The sequence below is a fragment of the Peromyscus californicus genome, unplaced genomic scaffold, assembly GCF_007827085.1.
Source record: "Peromyscus californicus insignis strain IS unplaced genomic scaffold, ASM782708v3 Scaffold_13__1_contigs__length_99412109, whole genome shotgun sequence".
NCBI classification, from domain to species: Eukaryota; Metazoa; Chordata; class Mammalia; order Rodentia; family Cricetidae; genus Peromyscus; species Peromyscus californicus.
In genome coordinates, this window is record NW_026294424.1 from 59,127,888 (window position 1) to 59,153,917 (window position 26,030).

Genomic DNA, 26,030 nt, shown 5'->3' on the forward strand with positions numbered 1-26,030 from the left:
TTCCAGCCTGTGACGTCAGAAAGGTGGCATCAAAAACTTTTAAGAGGTGGGCCTAGTATGAGGAAGTTAAGTCACCGGTGCCCTGAACACCATGTTGGGTCCCGGACCCTCCTCTTCCTCTGCTTCTTGGCCGTGAGGTAGGCCGCTTTGTTCCACCGTGTACCTCTGCCGTGATGCTCTTCTCTGTCACAGGCTCAGTACGACGGGTCAAGTGACCATGGATTGAAACCTCTGAAAACCGTGATCCAAAATAAATGTCTTTTCCTCAGCTATTTTGTCAAGTAACTCAACACGCTAGCACAATTATATCATAGACAATCCTTGAAGCAAGTCATTTATTTATGTGTATGTGTGTGTGCATGTGTGTGTGTGGGTGGGTGGGTGGGTGTGTATGCACATGCCTAAGTATGTACATGTCCCACAGTGCACATGGGGAGGTCAGAGAACAATGTGTACAGTCCGTTCACTCCTTCCACCGTGGGTTCTGGGGATGGAGGTCAGACCAAGAGGTGTGCGTGGCGAGTCTGTTTACCTGCCTCACCATCTTAGCAAGCCCACATGGCAGCCTCTTGACCAGAGCCCTCCATCCTGTAATGACAAGTGTGCCCCTCCACACCCACCTTTCACAAAAGTGATCCAGATTCTTTTCTTTATGTATAGTTCATTTTCCTGTCGTTGGGATACTCTGTTGGTATGATAACTGCACTATTTTGAAAAGTAATTTGATTTTTTAAAATTTTTTATTACATTGTGTGTGCGTGTGTGTCTGTGTGTGTGTCTGTGTCTGTGTGTGTGTCTGTGTGTGCATGTGCACATCATGGCACATGTAAGGCTCAGAAGACAACTTGTAGGAATCACTTTTCTCTCTTTACCATGTGTCCCAGGATTCAAACTGAGGTCAGGCATGGCAGCTAGTGTCTTAACTGCTGAGCTGTCTCATGGGCTTCCACCCCAGATCCTTGCAGTATACATTCTTACAAATATTGGGCATTTGGAAAATAATAGATTTCTATGACTATGTGATTGTCATTTGTGCCCTAAAGGAAATAATTAAAGTAACCCATAAGTGCACTGTAGCCTTCCTGACATACCACACTGTATGTACCTTTTGGCATAATCCAGACTGTTTTTAAAGTAATGAGGGGAGGGCATGCTGTGGTGATATTGTGTCCCCAATATATTGTCACCCTAATAAACTTATCTGGGGTCAGAGAACAGAACAGCCACTAGACAGACATAGAGGCCAGACAGTGGTGGCACAGACACCTTTAATCCTAGCATTCCAGAGGCAGAGATCCATTCGGATCTCTGTGAGTTTAAAGCCACACTGGAAACAGCCAGGCATGGTGACTCACACCTTTAATCCCAAGAAGTGATGGCAGGAAGCAGAAAGGTATATAAGGCGTGAGGACCAGGAACTAGCCTGGTTAAGCTTTTAGGATTTTGAGCAGCAGTTCAGCTGAGACCCATTCGGATGAGGACATAGAGGCTTGCAGTCTGAGGAAACGAGATCAGCTGAGGAACTGGTGAGGTGAGGTAGCTGTGGCTTATTCTGCTTCTCTGATCTTCCAGCATTCACCCCAATACCTGGCCTGAGTTTTTTTTTAATTAATAAGACCCTTTAAGATTCCTGCTACAGCATGCTGCTCTGTGAATGGATGCCAGCATCCATGTTGTATGGCCTCTTTCCTTGAGCATAAGTCACATGGCGACAAAGAGTGTCTTTAAAGTTTTGTGTGTGTAGCTGAAAGACTTAAATATGAATTAATTCACTGTGTTTTTTTTTTCTTTCAGGGGTGATTATGTAAATGCTTTGGCTCATTATGAGAAAGGGATCACAGGTGAAAATAAGGTAACCTTACATAAATCATAAATAACAAATGTATCTAATGCTCCAGGAGTGTGATTTCTGTTTCATTTTAAAATCCGGGGCTTATTTGCATTGTACTTATTCAATAGCTATTAGGTGAGCCTAATTGTCCAGTTTATTAACAACTTTACAAGAATGGGCTTAAGTTACTTTAAACTCACAAAACTAAAGATGGCAATATATTTTTATTTATTGCATCTATTTGCCATTACATCCTAGATATGAGCTAAGAATTAAGATTAGAAGTAAAATTTTTATTTCATCTCATTTATAGGCCACTATAGTTGAGTGAGAAAATCAATTAGATGCTCTTGAAAGATTGAAGGAGAGTCATGTGCACTGATTTGGAAGGCTGGGGGGGTGGGGCGCCACAGCTTTGCACACAATAGAACCAGCTTGATCTTTACCTGTTGATTTATTTTTTAAATCCATATTATGCCTATATGTGTCACAGGTCGACTATGATTTCATAAGGGTTTGCTCTTATGACATTCCTGTAATCTCTTTGGGCTGGAGAGATGGCTCAGTGGTTAAGGCACCCGCTGCTCTTCCAGAGGACCCAGCTTCAAGTCCCAGCACCCACATAGTGGCTCACATCTGTGCTTAACTCCAGGCACATGTGGTACACAGACATACATGCAGGCAAAACACCTCATACATATAAAATAACAAAATAAATTTTTGATTAAAAATTATATATATTTACTTATTGACTGTGGGCTGGGAGGAGGGGACATGCATGCCACTCCCTATAGGTGGCTGTCAGATGACAGCTTACAGATATCGGTCTCTCCACCATATCGGTTCCAAGGATCGAACTCGGGTCCTCAGGTTCAATGGCTAGTGCCTTTACCCACTGAGTCACCTCACCAGCCTGCTGTTAACATCGTCTTTGTTTGGTTCCATCTGCTTTGGTCCATTCTTTACACCGTCAAATACAGTAGCAGCCAGCTGCAGGTGGCAGTTTGGATTGTTGAAAATGGAGTGAAATTCCACTCCTCCTCCTCAGGAGCCACATGCAGATGCCCAGCTGCTTTTTGCAGCCATTGGCTCCTGTGCTAATGGGGAAGAAACAAGACATTCCCGCCATCACAGAAAGTTCTAGTGGGCGGGCTGCTGGAGGCAGAGCCCAATCTGACACTGAATTTCACGAGAAAAGATTAGTCACTTGAAAAGTTCTTGCCGGGTATGGTGGCACATGCCTGTAGTCCTCACAGTTGGGAGGCTGAGGCAGGAGGATTGCTTTGAGTTCAAGGCCAGCTTGAATTACTTAGCAAGTTTTAAGGTTAGCCAGAGCTGCTTAGAGAGACCCTGTTGCAAATAAGACAAGTTTATTAGCCGTCGTTAATGACTTGAACAGTTCTAAGTGAAGTTATATGTCATCCTACCTGGCACAGGGATCTTCTGTTTGATTAATGATTCCTTCCTTAATTTTATTTATAGCACTTATGCTATAATAACCAGTATATTACTTCTAGATATAATATCATACCAAGAGGTATAAAACAAGTCTTCCTCACAAGGAATAGCAAAAATTTCCTGCTAAGTATAAAAGGTCAAAACCTCTGAGAAGAAAAAATAACTTTATTAGTTGATTTTTTTAAGTATTAATTTCAAAATTGTGAGTTTCTTAAAATGATAGATGAAAGTAAGTCTTAAAACGATAAATGAGAGTAAGTCTTAAAATGATGTATGAGGGTAAACGACCTTGGCTGGCTGAAGTACATTGTGGTAAAAACCTTTGCCTTGTTGTCGCAGGAACATGACGAGGTGTGCCTGGCCGGAGTGGCTCAGATGTCCATACGAATGGGAGACATCCGTAGAGGGGCTAACCAAGCCCTCAAACACCCCAGCAGGGTCCTTAAAAGAGACTGTGGAGCCATCCTGGAGAATATGAAGGTACTCCTTTGTCTTCGTAAGTACTCGTGTGGTCAGGTCGGAACCAATTTAGCGCCTTGTATTCCCTTTATTGTAGCAGTTTTCGGAAGCAGCCCAGCTGTATGAGAAAGGCCAGTACTACGACAAAGCCGCCTCCGTCTACATCCGCTGTAAGAACTGGTAAGGGCTGGCCAGAGTTGGTTTCCGGGTAGATTTTTTAGAGGGGTGTGTCTGGACTCTCCCCACTTGTCTCTGCCACTCTTGCTCCCGTCTGGTCTGTTCCCTCACATGGTTCTGCCTTGCATCTCTGTTGTTATTGCACAGGTGAGTTCACATTCATAGTTGCTTCCCAGAGAGCATCCTAAACCAGATAAAGTACTGGAAAACAAAATCCTTATCGCCCCCAAAGAGTTAATGCACTAGCCTTCCTCTTCCCGCCCTATGGGAAGGAGGTCTCAGGAGAAAAGGCGGTTCAGTCTGGTTTGTGTATAGAAGTAAGATGTTTGTAAGCTCATAGCTGCCCTTGAAAAGGAGAGCTGTTGTGGGCAGGTAACTACTCCCATTGGGAATGGTGCTGATCTCGTTCTCGACCCTACCTTTCTAGGGCAAAAGTTGGCGAACTTCTGCCTCACGTCTCCTCTCCTAAGATCCACTTGCAATATGCCAAAGCTAAAGAGGCGGATGGAAGGTATGTGAGTCTCCCAAGTCTGTAAAAACCTGAGAGAGCACAAACTTGACAGGTTAGCCATGAGCACGTCCAACCTTCTAGAAGGCAGGCAGAGAAAGAGGGCATTCAGCACAGTCCTAGTCGGCCGAAGGAGCAGGCTGTAAACACCGTCTGCCACGACAGACCTGTACGTATCCAGATAGTCTGCTGCCTTCGAAGCGAGGCTGAGTACTGAAGTTTCGGCACAATCTGGCATGAACGTAGTAAGAAAGATGCCTGCAGGATGCAGAGCAGCAAATAGACACATGAGGCCCTGTTTAAGCCACAGTGCGGTACTACATATAGCATGAAGAGGGACTGTCCTAAACGTACCGAGAATTTCTGCAACTTAATAGGTAGAAGGAACTAAAAACCACTACTAGGAAGGTGGGCTAAAGAAAAAAAGGCAAGACCCAAAGGGGAAATACAATTATGAGCTGCACTCCTTGAACATTGGAAGCCCCGCCCCGATGGCAGTAAAAAGCATACCCCCACATTTGTTGTTTATTTTTATTTTGAACTAAAACCATGCTGTCAAAAAGCTCTTGTTGTGTGTAACAAGAGCTTCTGATGGAAGCGTAAATTTCTACAGTCTTTGGAAACTAATGTCGGAAGTATGTCTTAAGAGGTCTTTATAGGTTAGTAATGGCTTCCACTTTTAGAAAAGTAACCTTGGGAAGCAGGTACTGATACACACTTAAATGTCTTGTTGAAATTGGAAGAGCAGAAAGTTATTCTGAGCTGAGAAGTCCTGAGCACCATCTGGAGGCGAACACACAAAGATTTCGTGGCTTGCTTTTAAAGCTTTATGTCTATCATTGTGAAGCATTCTGTAATTTCTGTTTTCTAAAATAATTCCACACTGCTATTACTATCTTTCCACTTGAAAATAAAAAACACAGCCGGGCAGTGGTGGCGAACGCCTTTAATCCCAGCACTCGGGAGGCAGAGCCAGGCGGATCTCTGTGAGTTCGAGGCCAGCCTGGGCTACCAAGTGAGTTCCAGGAAAGGCACAAAGCTACACAGAGAAACCCTGTCTCGAAAAACCAAAAAAAAAAACAAAAAAACACACAGTAGAATGTAAACAAATTACTTGCTTTTAATTCATAGGAAAAAAACAAAATTCGTTATTGGTCCTTACACTTCATTTATGCAACTCCTAAAAGAGAATGCATTTTAGTAGGAGAATACCTGGTATTTGATTCTGAAGGAAAAAGAAGTTCAAGAAAACAGAGCAACTGCTATATACACAATAGAAAAGTGTCCCCCACATTTGCTGACTCCTACTCCCCACAAAAAAAAAAACCCAAAAAAATAAAAAAAAACCGAGAGCATTGAGAGAGTGTACTTGATCCATGTCTCTCCCAGGTACAAAGAAGCCGTGCTAGCTTATGAGAATGCAAAGCAGTGGAACAGTGTCATCCGCATCTACCTGGACCACCTCAACAACCCCGAAAAGGCCGTCAGCATCGTCAGAGAGACCCAGTCTCTGGATGGAGCCAAGATGGTAGCCAGGTGACAGCACACTTGTGTATTTGGACCTCCAAAAGAACAAGTTTAAAAGACAGACCCTCCCCCGTCAAATGTATAAATTATTCTTATGTTTTTATTAGCTCTAGATATCAGTGCAATAGATGTTTGTTGTCAGATGTGAGAATGTGTAAACAGATAATACAGAACTGCAGTTATAGGATAAGTTTTTTTTACCTGGTTGAAAAAATACTTTGTTTTATCCGTCATGGTATTTGTTGGTTTTCTCATTACTGTGATGAACTACCTGACAAGAGCAGCTTAGGGGAGAAAGGGTTTGTTTGGCTCACGGTTCTTGAGAGCACTGTCAATCACGCAGGAAAAGAAGGGTGGTGGTGTGAGGAAGCTGGTCAGGGCGTCCATTCAGGAAGCACAGAGGTGGATGTGGGGCCCAGCTCACTTTCTCTCTTTATTCAGTCTGGGATCCCAGCCCATGGAATGATGCTGCCCACATTTCTGTGGGTCTTCACACCTCAACCCAGTTTAGAAACTGCCTCAGACATGCCCAGAAGTGTGCCCCCTGGATGTTTCTAGAGCCTGTCCAGGTGATGAAATTGACCATCACAGTCATAAACTTGACATGAGAGTCAAGCTAAGGACGGCCCTTTGTCGTAGGTTCTTTCTCCAGCTTGGTGACTATGGGTCTGCCATCCAGTTTCTGGTCCTCTCCAAATGTAACAATGAAGCCTTCACCCTGGCTCAGCAGCACAACAAAATGGAGATCTACGCAGACATCATTGGTAAATACCATTGTGTCCCCTCCATACTTGTTAAAGATTTCGTTATCCTAGAAACACAATCTAAAGCTTAGATGGGTGTATCCACAAGCACTCCTGTGCAAACCTAAGCCCTGTATACACGTATACACATATGTTAGTTACTTGCTGGGTTTCGGGCTCTCTACAGCCTAAAGGTGAGGTGGGATTATAAGAAAAGCAGTGTCAGAAATATGGGATCAAATCCAAGAGAGGCCACATTTCCCAACCCTGCTGTTTATCAGTCACAAGTGGTAAGCAAGACTTCACCATGAAGGTGATGGGAAATGCAGGATTATTTTAGACAATAAAAATGTTTTCAAAGGCTGGGGAGGTGGTGGCTAAGGGGTTAAAAGCACTGGCTGTTCTTGCAGAGGACCCGAGTTCAGTTCCCAGCACCCACATGGCAGCTTACAATAGTCTGCAACTCCAGTTCAGGGGCTCTGACACCGTCCTGTGGCCTGTTTGGGAACCTGCGTATATGTGGTACATACGAACATGCAGGCAAAACACTCGTACCCATTAAAAATAACTGTCTTTTTTTTAAAAAAAGAAAATGTTTTCATAAAACAAAGAAGTTGAGATACTGGTTCAGAATGTAGGGTTACTTTAAGAAAGCAATATATACTAATTATGGTTTTTAAAGATTTTGCAGATCCAAAACAGAATATTCTTTTCTGAGAATACATCCATTTGTATGATTCTTAGATAGGTGCATTTCTAGCACAGGTGAAGTCCTGGATTCAGTCCCCAGCAGAGTTCAATTTTAAAAGGGGCAGGCGTGGTTTCTCTTGTGTCAGAACACTCACACTGACTCAGTGAAAAGGCTCAGCAGGTAAAGGAGTCTCCACCAGGACAGACAGACAACCGAAAACCTCACGGTGGAAGCAGAGAACTGACTCCCTGGTTGTCCTCCAAACTCCACACGCACAAGCCCCGCCACCACACACACAGAATAAATAAACACAAAATTTCAATTCTTCTTTAAACATTTGTGCTGGGAAGATGGCTCTGCAGTTAAGAGCGCTAGCTGCTCTTCCAGAGGACCTGGCTTTGATTTCTAGCACCCACATGATGTAACTCCAGTCCCAGGAGATCCAACACCCTCTTCTGGCCTCCACAGGTACTGCACCCAGATGGTGCACAGACATACATGCAGGTAAAACACGTATACACATAAAAATAAATACTAAAAATTATTTAATATAAAAAAGAACATGCACACTTGTGTGGCTGTCAGCACTGGCTATCTCAAGGACTTTGTCAGCCTCCCACACTACACCTCTGTCCCCACTGAACAATGAGCCATGCCCCTGTTCCCAGCCCCTGCTGACCGTTATTCTACTTCATCTGTATGAATTTGACTATTCCAAGTATCTCATATAAGTGGGGTAAGAAGATGTTTGTCCTTTTGTGGGATTTTTGCTTTTGTAGAATGCACAAAGTGCCCCTATGAATTGATAAGAGCCGTGAGAAAATTTATTTCAGACTTCAAGGGAACACATCTGTGGGAGTCACTAGATAACTGGAGAACATAAAGATCTAAAGAAAAGTGAAGGGTGGGCAAAAGCAGTGTCAGACCTGGAGGCTGAGGCAGGAGGATGAGTTTGAGGCCAACTTGAGTTATAAGGCCCTATAATGGATGGATGGATGGGTAGATGGGTGGGTGGATGGATGAGTGGGTGGGTAGGTGGGTAGATGGGTGGCAGATGCATGGGTGGATGGATGGATGAATGGATGGATGAGTGGATGGGTGGGTGGATGGATGGGTGGGTGGATGGGTGGGTGGATGGATGGGTGGTGGATGAATGGATGGGTGATGGGTGGGTGGCAGATAGATGGATGGGTGGATAGAACAATAAGCTGGACTGTGTTAGTGTTGGGGTTTAATTTGGCTTCTGGTTTTCTGAAGCTCTAGATGGGTCATGGTGAAAGTTACACACACAGTCAATCCTGCTCTTTTAGGATGTGAGATTCAGTCTGAGAATGATAAATTCTCAAAGAACAAAAGGAGATCATAGCCCGAGTTTTCACATGGACCTCATCCTTTCCTCTCATGATTCCTGTTGTGAGTGAAACAGAGGCAGGACAGTGTTAATATTTGAAGTAATTATGATAAATATGCTTTGTGATGAAACAGACAAGATGGCAGGATTGCTATTCAATGATGATGGGCTTTTAGTCTCCTGGGGTTTTTTTAAGGCTGCTCGTGTGTGTGTGTGTGTGTGTGTGTGTGTGTGTGTGTGTGTGTGTGTGTTTTGTGGGGGGGTGCTATGATGTGGAAGGAGAGCACTCATGTCACAGTGTATGTTTGGAGGTGGGGACAACCTTACGGGATTGGCTCTTTCCACTTTTGTGTAGCTCCTGGGGATCAAACTCAGGTCATCAGACAAGCACAGTGTGCTCTCCCCTGACTGAGCCATGTCGCTGGCCCAGCCTCCTGGTTTCAGATTGCCTCTCATAGACACTCGTTTCAGATTGGCAATGGCGGATCATCAGGCTTTACTCAGATATTTTACTCAGTGAACGTGTGTTGCAGGTTCTGAAGATACAACTAATGAAGACTATCAGAGCATCGCCTTGTATTTCGAAGGGGAAAAGAGACACTTTCAGGCGGGAAAATTCTTCTTGCTGTGTGGCCAGTATTCACGGGTTAGTACTTGCCAAGGAAACATACCCTGGACACCACAGGAGTGACTGTAGGAAATTCTCTAAATCCCAGTATGCTCCCAGACACTCAGACTTGAAATCTCACCGTTGGCTTCTGTTGTTGGTACGTGAGGTCAACCCAGGCTCTCAACATGTGTAGTTGGTATCTTTTACTCTTACTCTTTGGGGAGCCTGCCACCCAGCTCCCAAATAAATACACAGAGACTTTTTTTTGGTTTTTTGAGACAGGGTTTCTCTGTGTAGTTTTGGTGCCTGTCCTGGGTCTCTGTAGACCAGGCTGGCCTTGAACTCACAGAGATCCACCTGGCTCTGCCTCCTGAGTGCTGGGATTAAAAGCATGTGCCACCACCACCCTACTTACTCTTATTTATGAATGCCCAGCCTTAGCTTGGCTTGTTTCTAGCTAGCTTTTCTTAAATTATTCCATCTACCTTTTGCATCTGGCTTTTACCTTTCTCTAAGTCATCCTTTTGTCCCCCAATAGAACTCGCTCTGCCTAAGGCAGGAAGTACAGTGTCCAAAGAAGAGACATTGGGGTTAAGATGCCTGTTACTGCTAGATCTCGCGTATCTTCCTGAAGGGAACAGATACTGCTTACCCCTGGCAAACTGCTGAGTTCAGGAGGCTGAGCTCAGTGCAGTCTGGTCACAGTGTCCTTCAAGACAAACAGAAGCCTAAGTCTCCCAAATTCAAAATATTGGCCAGATTTTTGCATAATACCTCACTGGCCAAGGAAAACATGTCTGTTTGTGAATACAATCCACAGGCTGCCAGTTTGGCATTTGTGGCCTTTTAGAAGATATCCAGACTCCTTAGCTGGCATGCAAGCTAATTCCCCATCAGTTGGCCAGCCAGCCTGGGCATCCCAACATGGCCTCCAGCTGTTTCTGTGGAAGCATGCTGCACTAGATGCTTGCAGCCAGGCCTTTGCCAGCATCACCCTCCATCTGCCTCCTCTCTGCTTGCTCAGTGACTACCCCAGAGCTGTTCAATCTGCCCATCTTTGTCCCTTTATGTCATCCACACACACGACCATTTTTGCCTGCTCAGAACACCTAAACCGACTTCCCACATAGCCCTTCACAGGTGTGTGTCAGGAACTAAGGTGCTTCCTGTTCCTGCTACTGCCTCACACCAATCTCCCCAGTTAGAGTATCTATCTCAAAAGTGGGACCACGTCAGGCTCCTCCTGATCGCTATTCTTCACAGACTCCAGCACAGCCCACCCCCCCCCACACACACACAGGAGCAGGTGTCAATAAATATTAAATGAAAGGAATAGGGGGATCATTCAGCCATAAGCATCTGCCTGACATGCAGGAGGCCCTGGGTTCCATCCTTAGAAACACACACACACACACACACACACACACACACACACACACACACACACACACACACACGATAGAAACAGTGACTTAAAATAATAATTAAATCTTCCTAAGGAAAAGAACTCATTTTACATTTTCATTTTATCATAAATCAGAACTCGGTTCTTTAGAAGGTTCTCTGGATCTTTCCATGTTTTAGAACTAGACCCAGCTTTTGAAGTGGATCTGTCAGGGTAGTGGTGCACACCTCTCATCCTGGAACTCAGGAGACAGAGGCAGGTGGGTCTCAGTAAGGTCACAGCCTAGTCTGCATGATGAGTTCCAGGCCAGCCAGGGCTGCCTAGTGACAGGCTGTCACCAAAGAACAGAGGCAAAAGGCCCCAACTGTGCAGAGCCCTGGTTGAGATCGCGGCACGCCCACATTTGGTCTCTGTGTGGTAAGGCTGATGCCCGGTGCACACAGACAGCCTGGTGGTTTTTAGCTGCTGTCCATCTCTCCTTTTAGGCACTAAAGCACTTCCTGAAATGCCCAAGCTCAGAAGACAATGTGGCCATAGAGATGGCCATTGAAACTGTAAGTAAATTCTGAATTGGAACTTCGAAGAGTGCTAATAGTTTATTTAGTGTTTGTTTGTTTTAATTTCTGAAGACCTTTCCAGAAGTCAAGTATGTAGCTCGTTGTATATTCAGGAAGCCCTGGGTTTAATCCCCAGAACTGTTTGGTGGCACATGCCTGTAATCCCAGGAGATAGAGATGGGAAGATTCAGGGTTATCCTCTGCTACATAGTGAGTGAGAGGTCAGCCTGGGCTACATGACACCCCTGTCTTAAAACCAAACAGAAGTGGTGGTGCACACCTTTAATCCCAGCACTCAGGAGGCAGAGGCAGGCAGATCTCTGTGAGTTCAAGGCCAGCCTGGTCTACAAATCGAGTTCCAGGACAGCCAGGGCAACACAGAGAAACCCTGTCTCAAAAAAAGAAACAAACAAACAAACAAAAAAAAAAAAACCCAGAAACTTCCAAATATATGCAAAACTTCACCAACCCATACAACATACTACTCCTGTACCATGGTCTAACTTTGACAGCTGTCAACACACAATCTATTCACACCCCCACCCTCTTTCCTGAATTATTAAAGCAAACAAGCGCTGTCCTTTCACATCAGGACACACTGTCTGAGTTAAAGAGAAGACCTTGTGGGTCCCCCTTTGAGTAGAAATTTCTCGTAGTCAGTTTGGCAAATGCTACTCCATTTCCCACATACCCACACTGGTGTACTTCTCTCATACTGATTATTAGAGCTTGCCAGAAAGTTCCCTCACCCTAAAGCTGTAACGCTCCCAAACTGGAAACTCCTTGAGCATCATGTTGGTGCTTTAAAAGTTTCCATTTTCAGGGTCAAGGAAGGTGGCTCAGTGGGTAAGAGCCCTTGCTGTGAAGGCAAGGACCTGAGTTCAAATCCCCAGAACCCACATAAAAGCCAAGCATGGTCACATGTGCCTGTAACACCAGCACTGGAGGTGAGGGTAAGATGGGAGGATCCCAGGAGCTTACTAGACAGCCAGCCTGGCTGAAGTGGCAGGTTTGAGCTCAGTGAGAGACCCTGCCTGTCCCAAAACATAATGTGAGAACAGTAGAAGAAACCCAACATCTTCCGTTGGCCTCTACCCACAGGCATGCATACACACACACACACACACACACACACACACACATACACACCTGAGTTCAGATCCTCAGATTAGGATGTTCAGCCTGCCTAAGATGCAGCGCGTATGCTCAAGATAGGAGCTGTTCAAAAAGTATGTTGGTCACTAATCTTGAGAGGTTTGGGTGGCGGTATTGGTGACAGTGTTTTGGTTTTTTTTTATTTTAATGTGTATGGGTGTTTTGCCTACACGTATGTCTGTGTACCACATTTCTGCAGCACCTGTGGAGGCCAGAAGAGATCATTTGATCCTCTAGGACTGGAGTTCCAGGTGGTTGTGAGCTGTCATATGGGTGCTGGGAATTGAACCGGCAGCCAGCCCCTGGTGTGTGTGTGTGTGTGTGTGTGTGTGTGTGTATGTGTGTGTGTAAGATTTATTTATGTGTATGTGGGGGAAGGAACCCATGGAAGCCAGAAGGTGTTGGATCCCCTGAAGCTAGGTCTTCTCTGGAAGAGCAGCAAATGCTCTTAACTGCTGAGCCATCTCTCCAGCCCCTTAATGTTTTTATTGAAACATCCAAGAAGTACATTCTCTGTGTATACAAAGGAAAAGATCATACTTTGTTACAAGCAGCTAAGAAAAACTACAGCTTCTAAGGATGGAATTTTATTGAGGAAGACTATACACCAATGAAAAAGGACTCCTGGCTAAATTGTATTTCAAGTCATTTACATGGTGTTTTTATTCTGAGTTGTTTTTTATTCCATTTCCTTAGCAGAAAGATGTTTGCTCTACTGCTCCGCCCTCACTCCCCTTCCCTGCTGAGTTTAAGATGCAGAATTAAACTGGTTTCTCTCTGTGAACCAGGTGGGCCAGGCCAAAGACGAGCTTCTGACCAATCAGCTGATAGACCATCTGATGGGGGAGAGCGATGGCATGCCGAAGGTACAGGGGCTCTCTGGGGTTCATGCCTCAGCCTGATCTGTCCTCTTATGCCCTGCCATGACTTTGCAGACTGTCAGAGTGTCACCCTGAAAGTAGCCACACCCACATTAGAGGATGTCATCAATGCCACTCTGAAGGGGATCTGTGCAACAGCCACGCCCTTTGACGGAACCGCCCTCCCAACCACAGTTTTTTCTGTCACGGTTTTGTTATTCTAGACACCGTGTAAAGCAATCACTGAAACTGTTGACCTAGCAATGAGCCCTAAAAACGGCAGTGTTTTATTCATATTTGTAAATTGTAGAATTAATATAAAGTCATATTAGATGTAAGTGTAAGTCACTGTAAGATCGAGGCTAAGAGCATATGTCAGAATCCATGGCCCCTGCGTGTTACTATAGAAATCCACCTGCTCCATCTTGATGAGGACAGATGTGATGTCTTAGGAAGTGCCCAGAGTCCTTTGTCCTCCTTTGCCTCCATGTTCGAAGCCGTCTGCTGTGACAGACTCTAGCCACTGGTGTGGAGAGGCAGCAATCTCCTCACGGTAGGGAAGAGACTGAATCTCTGCACCCATCTGCCCTTATCATCCAGATAGAGCCGCTGAGACCCAGAGGGGCTTGGGTGACTTGTCAAAAGACACAGTCCCTCGTTTGCTGTCTCACACCTCTCCCATTAGGCCCACTAATTTTAATCAACTGGACACCAGCCCCAAGTACAGAGAGTAACAGCCTCCGTTTGCAATCGGTGGAAATGGTTAAGGGGAATTATAAACAGAGAAGACTTACATGGTGTTAAGATGTCCATTCCCCATGGCAGGAGAGGCTGTGTGGAGCAGGGTCAGGAGTAGAATGCATCCTGGTCACTGCTCCAGAGCCTCACTGTCCCTCTCCCTGGGTTCACTTTACCGTCCACAGAATGAGGACAGGGTAGGTCTGAAGGTTTCGTCAGTTTCCTAACCGCTTAGAATAAGTTCCTGCGCAGAGTAAGCTGAGCCCACTGGCTTTTTAAAACGTCACTTCTGGTACTGGGGGCTAAATGTGGTCGTGACTAAAAGGCACAGTTAGAAGTGTTTCTCCCCCTTGGCTAATGAAGAAAGTCATGTTTCACTAATGGTTTGTGCACCAGGATGCCAAGTACCTGTTCCGCTTGTACATGGCGCTGAAACAGTACCGTGAAGCCGCCCGGACCGCCATCATCATCGCCCGAGAAGAGCAGTCTGCAGGTGCGTCCCAAACTCTGACGGGCTTCGGTGGTGCTGGGGATCAAGGCAGGGCCCTGCCCATGCAGGGCCAGTGCTTTACACCGAGCTGCAGGTAATGGAATAAAGCCCAGGAGAGAGGAGCCAGCTTCTAGCCTAGGCTTGCTCTGACCCAGAGGACCAAGCAGATCACTTTTTCTGGGATTCAAAGAAGGAAAGATCATTCCCTGTCCCAGGGCATGTGGGTAAGCATGCTGAGGCCTTCTCTTGCTGGACAGTTTCTTCTCTGTAACTACATTCTGGGATCTCAGGACCCAGAGAGAACTGGGCCAAAGTTCTGCCCTTGAGGTTCATGATTAGAAGAGAAAGAAATTGAGTTCAGAATTGTTATTCAGGGTGACAAATGAGACTAGAGAGAGAAATATAACCAGAAAGGACGAGGGCCTCCTAGGAACAAGGTGTGGGCAGAGGGGAGGATGGAGATGAGGATGGTGACGACTGGGGTGAAGGACCAGAGAGCAAGGGATGAGGAGACGGTGCCACAGCGAGGCCAAGAAGGGCTGAGAAGGTGGCGGGCTTCGAGCCTCTGCCTCACTGCCTTTGAGGGGTCTGGTTTTGTGGTTCTGGGGACGGCACCTCACACATAACTAGATATCCTGCCACAGAGCTGCGACACCCATCCCTTTTGGTGGCCTGGGGTGTGGCCTGGGGGTGTTGGGCTTGAGGTAAGGCTTGAGGTTTTAGAAACCCTGACATCCTCACCAAGCTCCAGAGGAAGCTAACCTTGGGCCTGAGGAGGAGGCTGAACTTGAAGGACTCGGGATTCAGTGCTCTTGGGGGTCACCTCTAAAACACCACCATTTTTTCCCTAGAGTGACTCACTGGCTGTTATTACCATCAACAAAAATAGAAAAGCTGTCACATTGCCATATGCTTGAAATGCTGTTCATAACATGATTCGCAAACTCATTGTGAGGTGAGGGTCGTGTCTTCTGCTCTTTTTCCAAGGAAACTACCGGAATGCGCATGATATTCTCTTCAGTATGTACGCAGAACTTAAAGCGCAGAAGATCAAAATCCCCTCGGAGATGGCGACCAACCTCATGATCTTGCACAGCTACATACTCGTGCGGGTAAGGCCTGGAGGGGTGGGGTGGGGTCTAACCCGCCAGGTCTGCTCACGGACGGGGCTTCCTTCAGGTGCCTCTCCAAGCATTGGAACCAGTTCCTGCGTCTCTGTATTCTCAAGTAGCAAAAGCAACGCAGGCCAACTCCAGAGTGGTGCCATGTGCAGACCAAAGGGCAGGAAGTGAGTAGTTACGGTAGTGACGCCTCCTGAGGAGAGGAGAAGCCTCCTGAGGAGAGGAGAAGCCTCCTCCTGAGAGGAGAAGCCTCCTGAGGAGAGGAGAAGCCTCAGCAGAGGAGAAGCCTCCTGAGAGGAGAAGCCTCAGCAGAGGCTTCCTCCTGGGAGGGAACTGTGAGGCGGGGTTCAGAGCACTAAAGCCCGTTCAGGTGGGAGGAAAGACGGCGCAGACTTCTTCGCCATGTGTATTTGTCCATGTTTTGGTTTTGTTATTGCTGTTGTTTCGGACACAGGATCTCCCCATGCAGGCTGGCCTGTTCGTTTCTAGTTGTATGTTTGGAGCCTTTCTGTTCGGTTGCTTTTGTTTTTATAGTTGTTTGTATATGTGTAGATTGGGATTGAGCCCGGGGCCTCAACATAATAGACAAACACTGTACCTCTGAGCTGCATCCCATCCCCGTGTATTGGGGTTTGGTTTGGTTTGGTTATTGTTTGCTTTAAGACAGTCATGCTGTTTATTCCTGCCCGGCCTGGAACTTAGCGTGGAAAACTGGCTAGTTTGGAATTGTGGCGATCTTCCTGCCTCTGCCTCCCGTCACCAGGGCTAGGATCACAGCATGCACCACCATGCCTGGCTTCTGTTTTGTTTACAATTTATCTATTTTTATTACCTTAATCATGTGTGTATGGGTATGTGCACATGAGTGTAGTGCCCACAGGAACCACGGGCATCGGATCCCCTGGAGCTGGAGTTACAGTGAGGATCCACCCACCATTGGTACAGGGAATGGAACTGGAGTGTGCTGAGCCTGTTTTCAGACTTCCATAGCCATGGGAGACTACACAGGCCCGAAACACTGATTATAAAGAGTAGGCCTTTAGACCCCAACATTCGGCCCTGAGGGTGTGCTTCCCTTCTGGGCATCCAAAGGACCGAGGGCTGGAGAGGCAGAGGGGTCGTTCCCAGCTTCAGACATGACAGATGAGGTCAGCGGCTCAGGAGTGTGTACCCAGCAAAATGGAGGCATAAGAAGTGGGAAAGGGTTCAAAACATGGTGGGGGGGGGGGGGGATCACAAGCAAGAGCAGGTTCTGGAAGGAGCTGCCCAAGCAGAGCTGGCCCTCAGCTGCCCTGGACCTGTCCCTTCCATGCTGAACCAGGCTTCCACTCCCCTCTATGGCTGAGCACCCACGTGACTCCCCCTTAGTGCCAGTCTCACGTAGCATCAAGCGCTGCCAGGACTTCCTAAACTTGTGACTGTGGTATCAAAACCGCTTAACCCATGGGGCTCAGCATGGTGGCTCACACTTTGAATCCTAGCACTTTGGAAGTGGAGGCAGGTGGAACTCTTTGAATCCCAGGACAGCCTGGTCTACATAGTGAGTTCAAAAAAACAAAACAAGGCAGGCAGTGGTGGCACACACCGTTAGTCCCAGCACTCAGAAGGCAGAGGCAGGCAGATCTCTGAGTTTGAGGCCAGCCTGGTCTACAGAGCAAGTTCCAGGACATCCAGGGCTACATAGAGAAACCCTGTGTTGAAAAACCAAAAAAAGACAAAAGACAAACAAAAACAGTTTAATCCTGTCAAGGCTGAAGAAATGGATGTAAAATTGTCACAATCTCTTTGTGGCTTTGGGGCTGGGTGTCTGCCTGCCACAGCCTCATCCCACCCAGCTTCAGCCCTCCTTGCTTCCCAAACCCCATGCATACTGGCCTCGCTTTCAACCTCCCAGCACAGCTGGACTCACCTCTTTCACAAGCTGCCCTTCCCTTCCCTCCCAGACCTTGACTCACTCGGCACTCGGGTCTCAGATAACTCATTACCCCACAGAGGCCGGTAAAAGGGGGCCCGGGAATTTACCTGGTGTCCTAAGGCAGAATACAATACTGAGCATAGCTATGGTGTCAGGTGCCGCTGTTGGAGGACATAGGACAGAGCCGTGGTCTCAGGTGACACTGTTGGAGGACATAGGACAGAGCCGTGGTGTCAGGTGCCGCTGTTGGATTAGGACATAGGAAGCAAAGCCCCAGTGGCAGGAGCAAGGCAAAGCTTGGGAATCTCAGCTCAGTCATGTCTGGGCCACAAGCAATGAACTGTTTGGGGAAAGAAAGCGTGGATTGGAGCTCATATAAGGCTGCAAGAATGAAAGACATCATTTATTTCAGATTCATGTTAAGAATGGAGACCATATGAAGGGGGCACGCATGCTCATTCGGGTGGCCAACAACATCAGCAAGTTCCCATCTCGTAAGTCCTGTCCCAGCAGAGCTCTGTGCACACTGGGACCTCAGTGTTGAGGCGCACACTCCCCCAACCAGGCATGTTCACAGCTCCCTGTTGTCAGATCATTTATCTCCACAACAGTTCCAGAAAGTGGTAGGCTGGGATCCCCAAGGCCACGCCGAATTTGATACTTCTCCCAGAAACTCTGCAAGGCCCAGCACAGAGTCGTGCAGCCACTAAGGTCTATCACAGCAAAGGGAAAGGTCGGCAGGGGAACAAGATGCCTAGAGCACAGCCTAATGAAAATCAAGTGCAGACAGAAGCCAGTGAACGTCTTCTCTGAGTGTGATCACACCACTCCCCCAGAGCAAGCTGGGACACCAGGTCTCAAGTGTGGCTGCCAGGAGCGTTAGATTCGGGACCCAGGCCTTTCCCTGGCAGCTGGTCACATAGGATCCTCCTGCCTAGCAGGGCCCAGGGAAGTAACATGTGCCCGAGATCACATTGTCGTCTACTACTTTCAGGCCTGGCTTCTGGGAAAGCTCCCTTTCTCCTGGAAGTCCTGTCATCCTAACATTCTTAAATGAACAGACTTCATCATACAGTGTGACAGGTGTCAACAAACTGGGTGTAAAGAGCCAGATGTTAAACATCGTAAGCCATTTGGTCTGTCACAACTATTCGCCACCATTCGGTGTGCATAATATGTAAATGAATGAGTAGGGCTGGGTTCTAATAGAACTTTAATTTCTAGACATAGAAATCTCAACCTCAGACAGTTTTAACATGTCACAAAATATTACTTTGTTATTTCCTTCAACCACTTAAGGATATAAAAACCATTCTCAGTTCATGGGCCATACGAAAGTCAGAGGGCCAGACTTGGCCCATGTAGGAATTCACCACCTTGTTCTCTCTCGGTTTGTTTTTGAGATATGTCTCCTTTCTGCTCCCCGTGTGTCCTGCAGACATCGTGCCCATCCTGACGTCTACTGTGATCGAGTGTCACAGGGCAGGCCTGAAGAACTCCGCTTTCAGCTTTGCAGCCATGCTCATGAGGCCCGAATACCGAAACAAGATTGATGCCAAGTACAAGAAGAAAATCGAGGCCATGGTCAGGTGGGCAGACGTAGCCGTTTCTACTGTCCAGTCACACCTTTGGGGTGTTTTTCAGATGGGGCTTCCAATTTACCCGAGCTTAATAAAAAGTGGGTGGGGGAGGGGCAGGGAGTGATGGCTAACTGCGGCTGTCAACGTGACTGATTTTAGAGTCACCTAGGAGACACACCTTTGGGTATGTGTATAAGGATGCATCCAGACTTTTATGCCCTGAATGCAGGCTGGAGTCCCAAGCTAAATAAAAAGGAAAAGAGAGAATGAGCTGAGCATCCCTCTCACTCTGCTCCCTAGCCTCCACCACACTCTACCATGACAGATCCCTTTGAACTATGAGCCAAAATAACCGCTTCCTCCCTTCAGATGATTCCTGCTAGGGACTTTGTCACAAGAAAGGGAACTAAGACTAGGGGATAAAAGCAACAGAAACCCCACTAATGTCTTAGGTCAGAATTTATGTGAATCATACACCAGGCATCAGCGACCAGGGCTGGTGCCACTGTGTCCTGATGCCTCCAAAACAGATCCTTCTATCTTCCCAGTGGAGCATCCGCAGCATACAGAACTCCTCTTCCCTCAAGCTTGCAGGACAGCTGCCACATCTAGACCTCACAGCTCCATTCAGGGCAGGAAGGAGCGAGAGAACTAAAGAGTGAATGGGTCTTTGCCTTGTTCTCCAGGACTCCTTCACTTTGTCTTCCAATATAACCTCATATGTGAAGCACACTGCCAAGTGTGAGCAATGCTGTCTTGGCAAGAGGGAGGAAACGGCTCTCAGGTAGACAGCACTGTGCCGTAGAGAGATGAACAAACCCATGGATGTTCTCAGCATGAAAACTCCATGTTAACCCAGAGCTGCCAGCAGAGAGCCTCCAGATCAGGGCGCTGTAGACGGAGAAGGCAGGCCCTTGCTTTCCTAGAAGACTGCGGTGCCTGTTCCTCAGACCCTTCATGGCCGTGGGGAGGAGGGGGGCACATGGCAGAATGTCTCTCTTCATGGCAGTCAGTAAGCAGGGAGAGGGGCCGGGGCAAGACATTCTTCAAAGATACGCTCCCTACCCTTGCCCCACAACTGACTTCCTCTTTCCATGGTTCTAAGTCCCCAGTCATCATTCAGAGTTCGAGTGTGCCAGTGATCAGTTCATCGATAAAGGCAGAGCCTCCATGATCAACACTCCCCACAGGCCCTCTCTGAACACTGCTGGCACTGGGGAGCACGGCCACCTTTTGTGAGGACACTGTATCCTAGACGTAAGACGTAGAAAACATCACTTGAGTCTGCAGAAGGAAAACTCAGTTGGGGCTCTTCACTGCTTAATCAGAGTAGTGACATTAGAACCAGGGGACCCTCGACCCAACCAGGCAGAATGACTCGTGGTGACAGAAGCAAGCAGGACTTAGTGCTGTCCCAGCTAGGGTTACCATGGCTATAGTGCAACACCGTGACCAAAAAGCAAGGGAGAAAGGATTTATTTGGCTTACACTTCACTTCCATAAATGATTAGTGAAGGAAGTCAGGAACTCAAACAGGGCAGGAACCTGGAGGCAGGAGCCAGAGGCCAGGGAGGCATGCTGTCTCCCTATGGCTTGCTCAGCCTGCTTTCTTATAGAACCCAGGACCACCAGCCCAGGGGTGGCCCCACCTACAATGGGCTGGGCCCTCGCCATCAATCACTTAAGAAAATAACCTACATGTTTGTCTACAGCCCAATCTTTCTCTTTCTTTTCTTTTTGTTTTGTTTTGTTTTTTCGAGACAGGGTTTTCTGTGTAGTTTTGGCGCCTGCCCTGGATCTCACTCTGTAGACCAGGCTGGCCTCAAACTCACAGAGATCCGCCTGGCTCTGCCTCCTGAGTGGTGGGATTAAAGGCGTCTGCCACCACCTGGCTCTACAGCCCAATCTTATGAAGGAACTTTCTCAGTTGGGTCTCCGTCCTCTCCAGTGACTCTAGCTCATGTCAAGTTGACATAAAATTTGCCAGCACAAATGCTAATCGAGGCAGGAGCTACATACACCACGGCAGAGCTTTGAGGCTGGTCAAGGCTGCATGAGCACACCTTTTCTAAGGACTGGTCAACCTAAGTGGCCTCAAACCAAGTCAGTCTGACCCAGGGACGCTTCCAGTGTAGAGAGGACTAGGGTGGAATGTGACTGCAAGATGGACAGATGGCTCAGTGCCACACTGACCAGCGCTGAGCCTGGACTTAATCTTTTTCTTCCCCACACAACAGGAGTGGCCTGTAGCTAGGTGCTAGTCACCAGTGGCTTAAATTTGAAAACAGAATAAGCTCTAAAACCTAGTCCTTTGAACTACAAAGCTCCACGTGGCTCACGCCACCACATTGGATGTCACAGAATTAGGACATGCCCACTAGCCCAGCAGTGTCTGTTAAAACGGCGCTGGGTGGCCTTTACTTCTGTTACACGGAAGGGACACAGGGAAAATCCCACACTCACTCCTGTCACACCAGTGCAGCGCAGTGCTTGTGAACACCAGCTGGACCTGTCTGGTCAGGCCCCAGTGCGCTTCATCTTCCCAGGACCTGGGCCCAGCTGCCAGGGAGCTGGCAAGTAGCTGGGCCTGTGAAGAATCAGTTCTTTCCAGATAATGCTGCTTCTCTGCTCACCATGTGACAGGGAGTCAAGTGGTGTTTGTAAATGACATGTGATGCTTTCTCCAGGAGACCGGATACGTCCGAGACAGAAGAGGTCACAACCCCGTGCCCTTTCTGCCAGTTTCTTCTCCCAGAGTGTGAGCTGCTCTGTCCCGGCTGTAAGAACAACATTCCCTACTGCATTGCGACAGTAAGTGTCTCTGTACCAGTGTCCCTTTCCTCCGGAATAGTGGATACACCGACCTGTCCTGCACCATTGACACTATCCTGACTCAGTTTCCAGAACATTAGCATGAAACCCCACGGTCAGCAGGTGAGGTTCAGAGCACACGGGGGAAGGCCCTCTCCAGGAGCTAGGCGCCTCACACTCGCGTGCTTTTTCTGCTCTCCTGGCTTCGTAGCACGGTGCAGTCTGCTTCTCCTGGTAGGCTCACCTGGTACCTTTGTCCTGAGGTCAGCTGCATTGGTGAGATACCACACCTGCCTTACCATGGCGCTCGTAACTCATAGTTTATTTCTGCCATTAAGACCTATCGGGCCGGGCGGTGGTGGCGCACAACTTTTTCCAACACTCAGGAGGCAGAGGCAGGTGGATCTCTGTGAGTTCAAGGTGGCACATGCCTTTTTCCAACACTCAGGAGGCAGAGGCAGGTGGATCTCTGTGAGTTCGAGGCCAGCTTGGTCTACAGAGCGAGTTCCAGAACAGCCAGGGCTACAGAGAGAAACCCTTCTCAAAACCCCATCCTCCAAAAAGACTTACTATCAAAAAACTAAAATGTCAAATTTGTTCATTCCTTGGCTACCTAAACTATACTTTGAAGACAGATAAATTCACATACTGGCCGGGCGGTGGTGGCGCATGCCTTTAATCCCAGCACTTGGGAGGCAGAGGCAGGCAGATCTCTGTGAGTTCGAGGCCAGCCTGGTCTATAGAGCGAGTTCCAGGAAAGGCACAAAGCTACACAGGGAAACTCTGTCTGAAAAAAAAAAAAAAATTCACATACCGAAAGAAAAAGCCGAAGTCTAGTCCATCTTTAAACATGAATCTGCTAAGTCAAACCCAGCTGTAGCCCTTGACTGCTTCTTTCTAGACAGCTGCCCCCCGTAAGAAGTGGGGTAGTGTCCTAAGTCAGAGCCTGTCCTTGGCTGTGGTTTGCTCAGTGTTTCTGAGATGATGAACGTCACTCTTCCGTCTCCAGGGCCGACACATGTTGAAAGACGACTGGACAATGTGCCCGCACTGTGGCTTCCCTGCGCTGTACTCAGAATTCAAGATGTGAGTGTGTGCCCTTTTCCTGGTCACACAGCTGGGTCCAGAAACAGGCCGTTTGTCCTCCATCCTTCCCTGTGAGGGCTCCTCACTCTCTATTCCTAAAGACCCACATTTGTATTCTTGGAAGAACCTCTTGTGATCTCCCAGGGGATCTTGCATGACCCCGAGTCCTTATCCCTCCTCAGTGGATGGATGCATTAAGGGGGGGGGGGGGGGGTGTGTGCAGGCAGGTGGCTGATTTTCCCATTAGCTTAACCCGAAGATAAAGACATGTTAATTATATATTGAATTTACTCGGCATTTATCTCCCCAACAGCTTACTAAACAGTGAAAGCACATGTCCCATGTGTTCAGAAAGATTAAACTTCAGTCAACTGAAGAAAATTTCAGACTGCACCCAGTACCTGCAGACAGAGACGGAACAGTGAGTGGCCGGCCCAGGTAAGGACCCCACCGTGCACACTCCTTCCAGGCTCCGCAGCCCAGGGGCCACACGGCTTAACTCTTCCTGTTGGCAACGACTCCTTTTTGTGTAGTATGTAAGTGTCAGAGTTCAATGGTCTCAACAAACTTACTTATTTCAATGTTAAAGTGCAAGTCATATTTCCCAAGTGGCTACATTATTTAGCCAAGCATCATGAATTCTAACGAGACTGTATTTTATCAAACTATATGGAGTTTTTCTTAATAGGCCCTTAAAGCTGGTGCCAGCTTTCTTTAAATGCGAGCTTTTCAGTTGACTATTTGCCGTACAAAGTTTGACTTCCAGAAATTTTGAAGTCCCAGTTTCTTAAGTCTCACTTTAGCCACGCAAAGCTACAGACACTCCTCTACCTCATTCCAGTGACAAGGATTTTTGCTCACAGGGTCACACATAGGAGGGAGGCAGAGGAATGTAGTCTCTAGTTAGGAAGCTACAACCTGCTAAATATCAAGAGCTTTTACTACAGGGGGAGGGAGAGAGAAATCACCTCCCTCTTAGGGTTTCTATTGCTGTGAAGAGACACCAATACCTCTGGGCAGTTAGTTGCTTATTATATTTTGTCTCAGATTTACACCTTTGTATGTCTTTACCACTTCTAAAAGTGGAGCCTTGTTAAGAAAGCTCCCAGGCTCTCTCCAGATCCTGGCCTTGCTTCATGGTATGCGATACATTATAGAAACCTTTGCTACTGCTCCCCAGCTTCCCTGTTTAATCTCCACAGCTCGCCAGGCATCCTGGGCATGTGCACATCCCTCACAGTAAGGGGCATCATCACCACTCCCACCGCCTAACAGCAGTGAGTGCCTCGGCAGTGTGCCTGCCATGAGCTGTGCTCAGGAAGCTCAATGCTGTACGTCCGTAGGACTCCTGCTCCGGGCTCCGGAAATGAGCAGGAAATACAGCTTTATTACAGGCAGGCCACTTGAGAGCTTCCTAAAGGCATCTGTTTGTCCCTTTCTTAGACGATGCTCCTGAGTAGATGGCATCTCCCCTCAGGAGGCTGTGCCCCCCGGCAGACCTGGAGACTGATCCTCCCTGGATACGGAAAGATGAAAGAGCCCAGCACATCCCTCTTACTCAGTGACAACCTGCTCTGTACTGAACTTTGTGTGTTTCCTCTGCGAAGTCCTGCACAGTGCGCCACACCGTTAATAGTATAGTCATTGTAAATACCCAGTTTTCTAATAACTTTTTTATTTATCTCCTTTAAAATAAAATTGTTGACTAGATTTGTAACATTTTCCTGGATTTGTATAGAGAAAGTGACGAAGGATGTGGCTTGGAGCCCTTATAAAGTCTGGCCAGGACAGACAGAACACTGCAGGGTCTGTCCCTTGAACCAAACACCAAAGACAGTTCATCTTTACAAAGTGAATAAACGTAGTATCTGTCTGCTCATTCTGCTGACGATGGAATTCCTACCGCAAAATTAACTCCTTTGGTTTCCCCGGAAACATACATTATTTGTTAGCTTCCCAGAGCTGAAGACTTTTCTCATACTGCACAGGCCACACTCACTTGCAGAAGTCTATACTTGCCCTGCAGCATCAGTGTCCACTTCCTCACCATGACCCGGGGCCAGTGTCCCAGTCTGAAGAGCCCACAGACATGGGAGGCACCGATCAGGGGATTTGCGTACAGGAGCCAGCCACTGGGCATTAACTACAGCACCTGGGGCCGAAGCGGCCCCCCTTCACCCCTCCACTTCATGTCTTCTTGGGGGCTCACTAAGCGGTACACCTTAAGGAGAGGTCACCAGTCCCAAGCTTCCCGCTACCTCCTCACCCCACTGGGGAAGAGTCACAGCCACCTGGCATCTGTGAAGCCAAGCACGTTGTATTCTGGGATTTACAGGCCTCCGCTTTCACTTGTGAGCACACCCGTTCTAGAACGTCAGGAAGTCATTTGTTTATAACTTCAAGAGGTCAACAGATAATGCCAAAAGCTATCAAAAGGAACTGAGGGGAACTGTCTGTGAGACAGCCATCCAAATGGCCATGACCCGGCGCTCCCCACTTGGGCAGCGAGGGGCACCCAGGCCACTTCAGGAGCTTCGACGAGATTCAATCCCAAAACAAGGACATTTAGGTCCTCATCCAACTCTACGGGCTTCACAGCTGCCTGCCTTTAATCTGCAGCCTTCACGTCATGTTTTAGGAGGGCTTCAAAGAGGACTCCACAGACCACCACGGCTAGTCTCCCGTGTTAAACAACACGTCTAGATTCCAACTCTAAAAGAAATTGTTTTTACAGCTTGCTCACAGCACTCATAATTGAAATTGTAACTATATTAAATAAGGAAACACCATTTTTTTGTTCTGAAAGCAAGCAGAAGACTGGGCCTTTCCTGGAATGTCTGTCCGTCTGAGGGAGGCATGACTTGCATGGATGAATGTGCACGGAGTCTCCTCTAGTGAGGAAACCGTCAGTGCAGCGGCCAAGTGTCAACAGAGAAGAGAGGGCAGGACTCAGAGGC

At 47.5% G+C, this 26,030-nt stretch overlaps 1 protein-coding gene across 3 annotated transcripts in view; it reads left to right on the forward strand.

Moving 5' to 3' along the window:
* Wdr19 (WD repeat domain 19) overlaps positions 1–24,952 on the forward strand; it is a 65,467-nt gene extending 40,515 nt beyond the window's left edge. For 2 of the 3 annotated variants that reach the window (XM_052734989.1, XM_052734991.1), the window contains 17 exons: positions 1,795–1,852; positions 3,629–3,769; positions 3,846–3,928; positions 4,353–4,436; positions 5,823–5,969; positions 6,600–6,724; positions 9,279–9,391; positions 11,246–11,314; positions 13,261–13,338; positions 14,467–14,563; positions 15,548–15,672; positions 18,009–18,090; positions 19,035–19,185; positions 21,864–21,987; positions 22,997–23,073; positions 23,387–23,511; positions 24,517–24,952. In XM_052734989.1, the coding sequence (XP_052590949.1) occupies positions 1,795–1,852; positions 3,629–3,769; positions 3,846–3,928; positions 4,353–4,436; positions 5,823–5,969; positions 6,600–6,724; positions 9,279–9,391; positions 11,246–11,314; positions 13,261–13,338; positions 14,467–14,563; positions 15,548–15,672; positions 18,009–18,090; positions 19,035–19,185; positions 21,864–21,987; positions 22,997–23,073; positions 23,387–23,498 (1,666 nt within the window). In that variant the 3' untranslated portion in view covers positions 23,499–23,511; positions 24,517–24,952. The remainder of the gene's footprint in view (positions 1–1,794; positions 1,853–3,628; positions 3,770–3,845; positions 3,929–4,352; positions 4,437–5,822; positions 5,970–6,599; positions 6,725–9,278; positions 9,392–11,245; positions 11,315–13,260; positions 13,339–14,466; positions 14,564–15,547; positions 15,673–18,008; positions 18,091–19,034; positions 19,186–21,863; positions 21,988–22,996; positions 23,074–23,386; positions 23,512–24,516) is intronic. The other variant, XM_052734990.1, reaches the window with a different exon arrangement.
* The last annotated feature ends 1,078 nt before the right edge of the window (positions 24,953–26,030 follow it).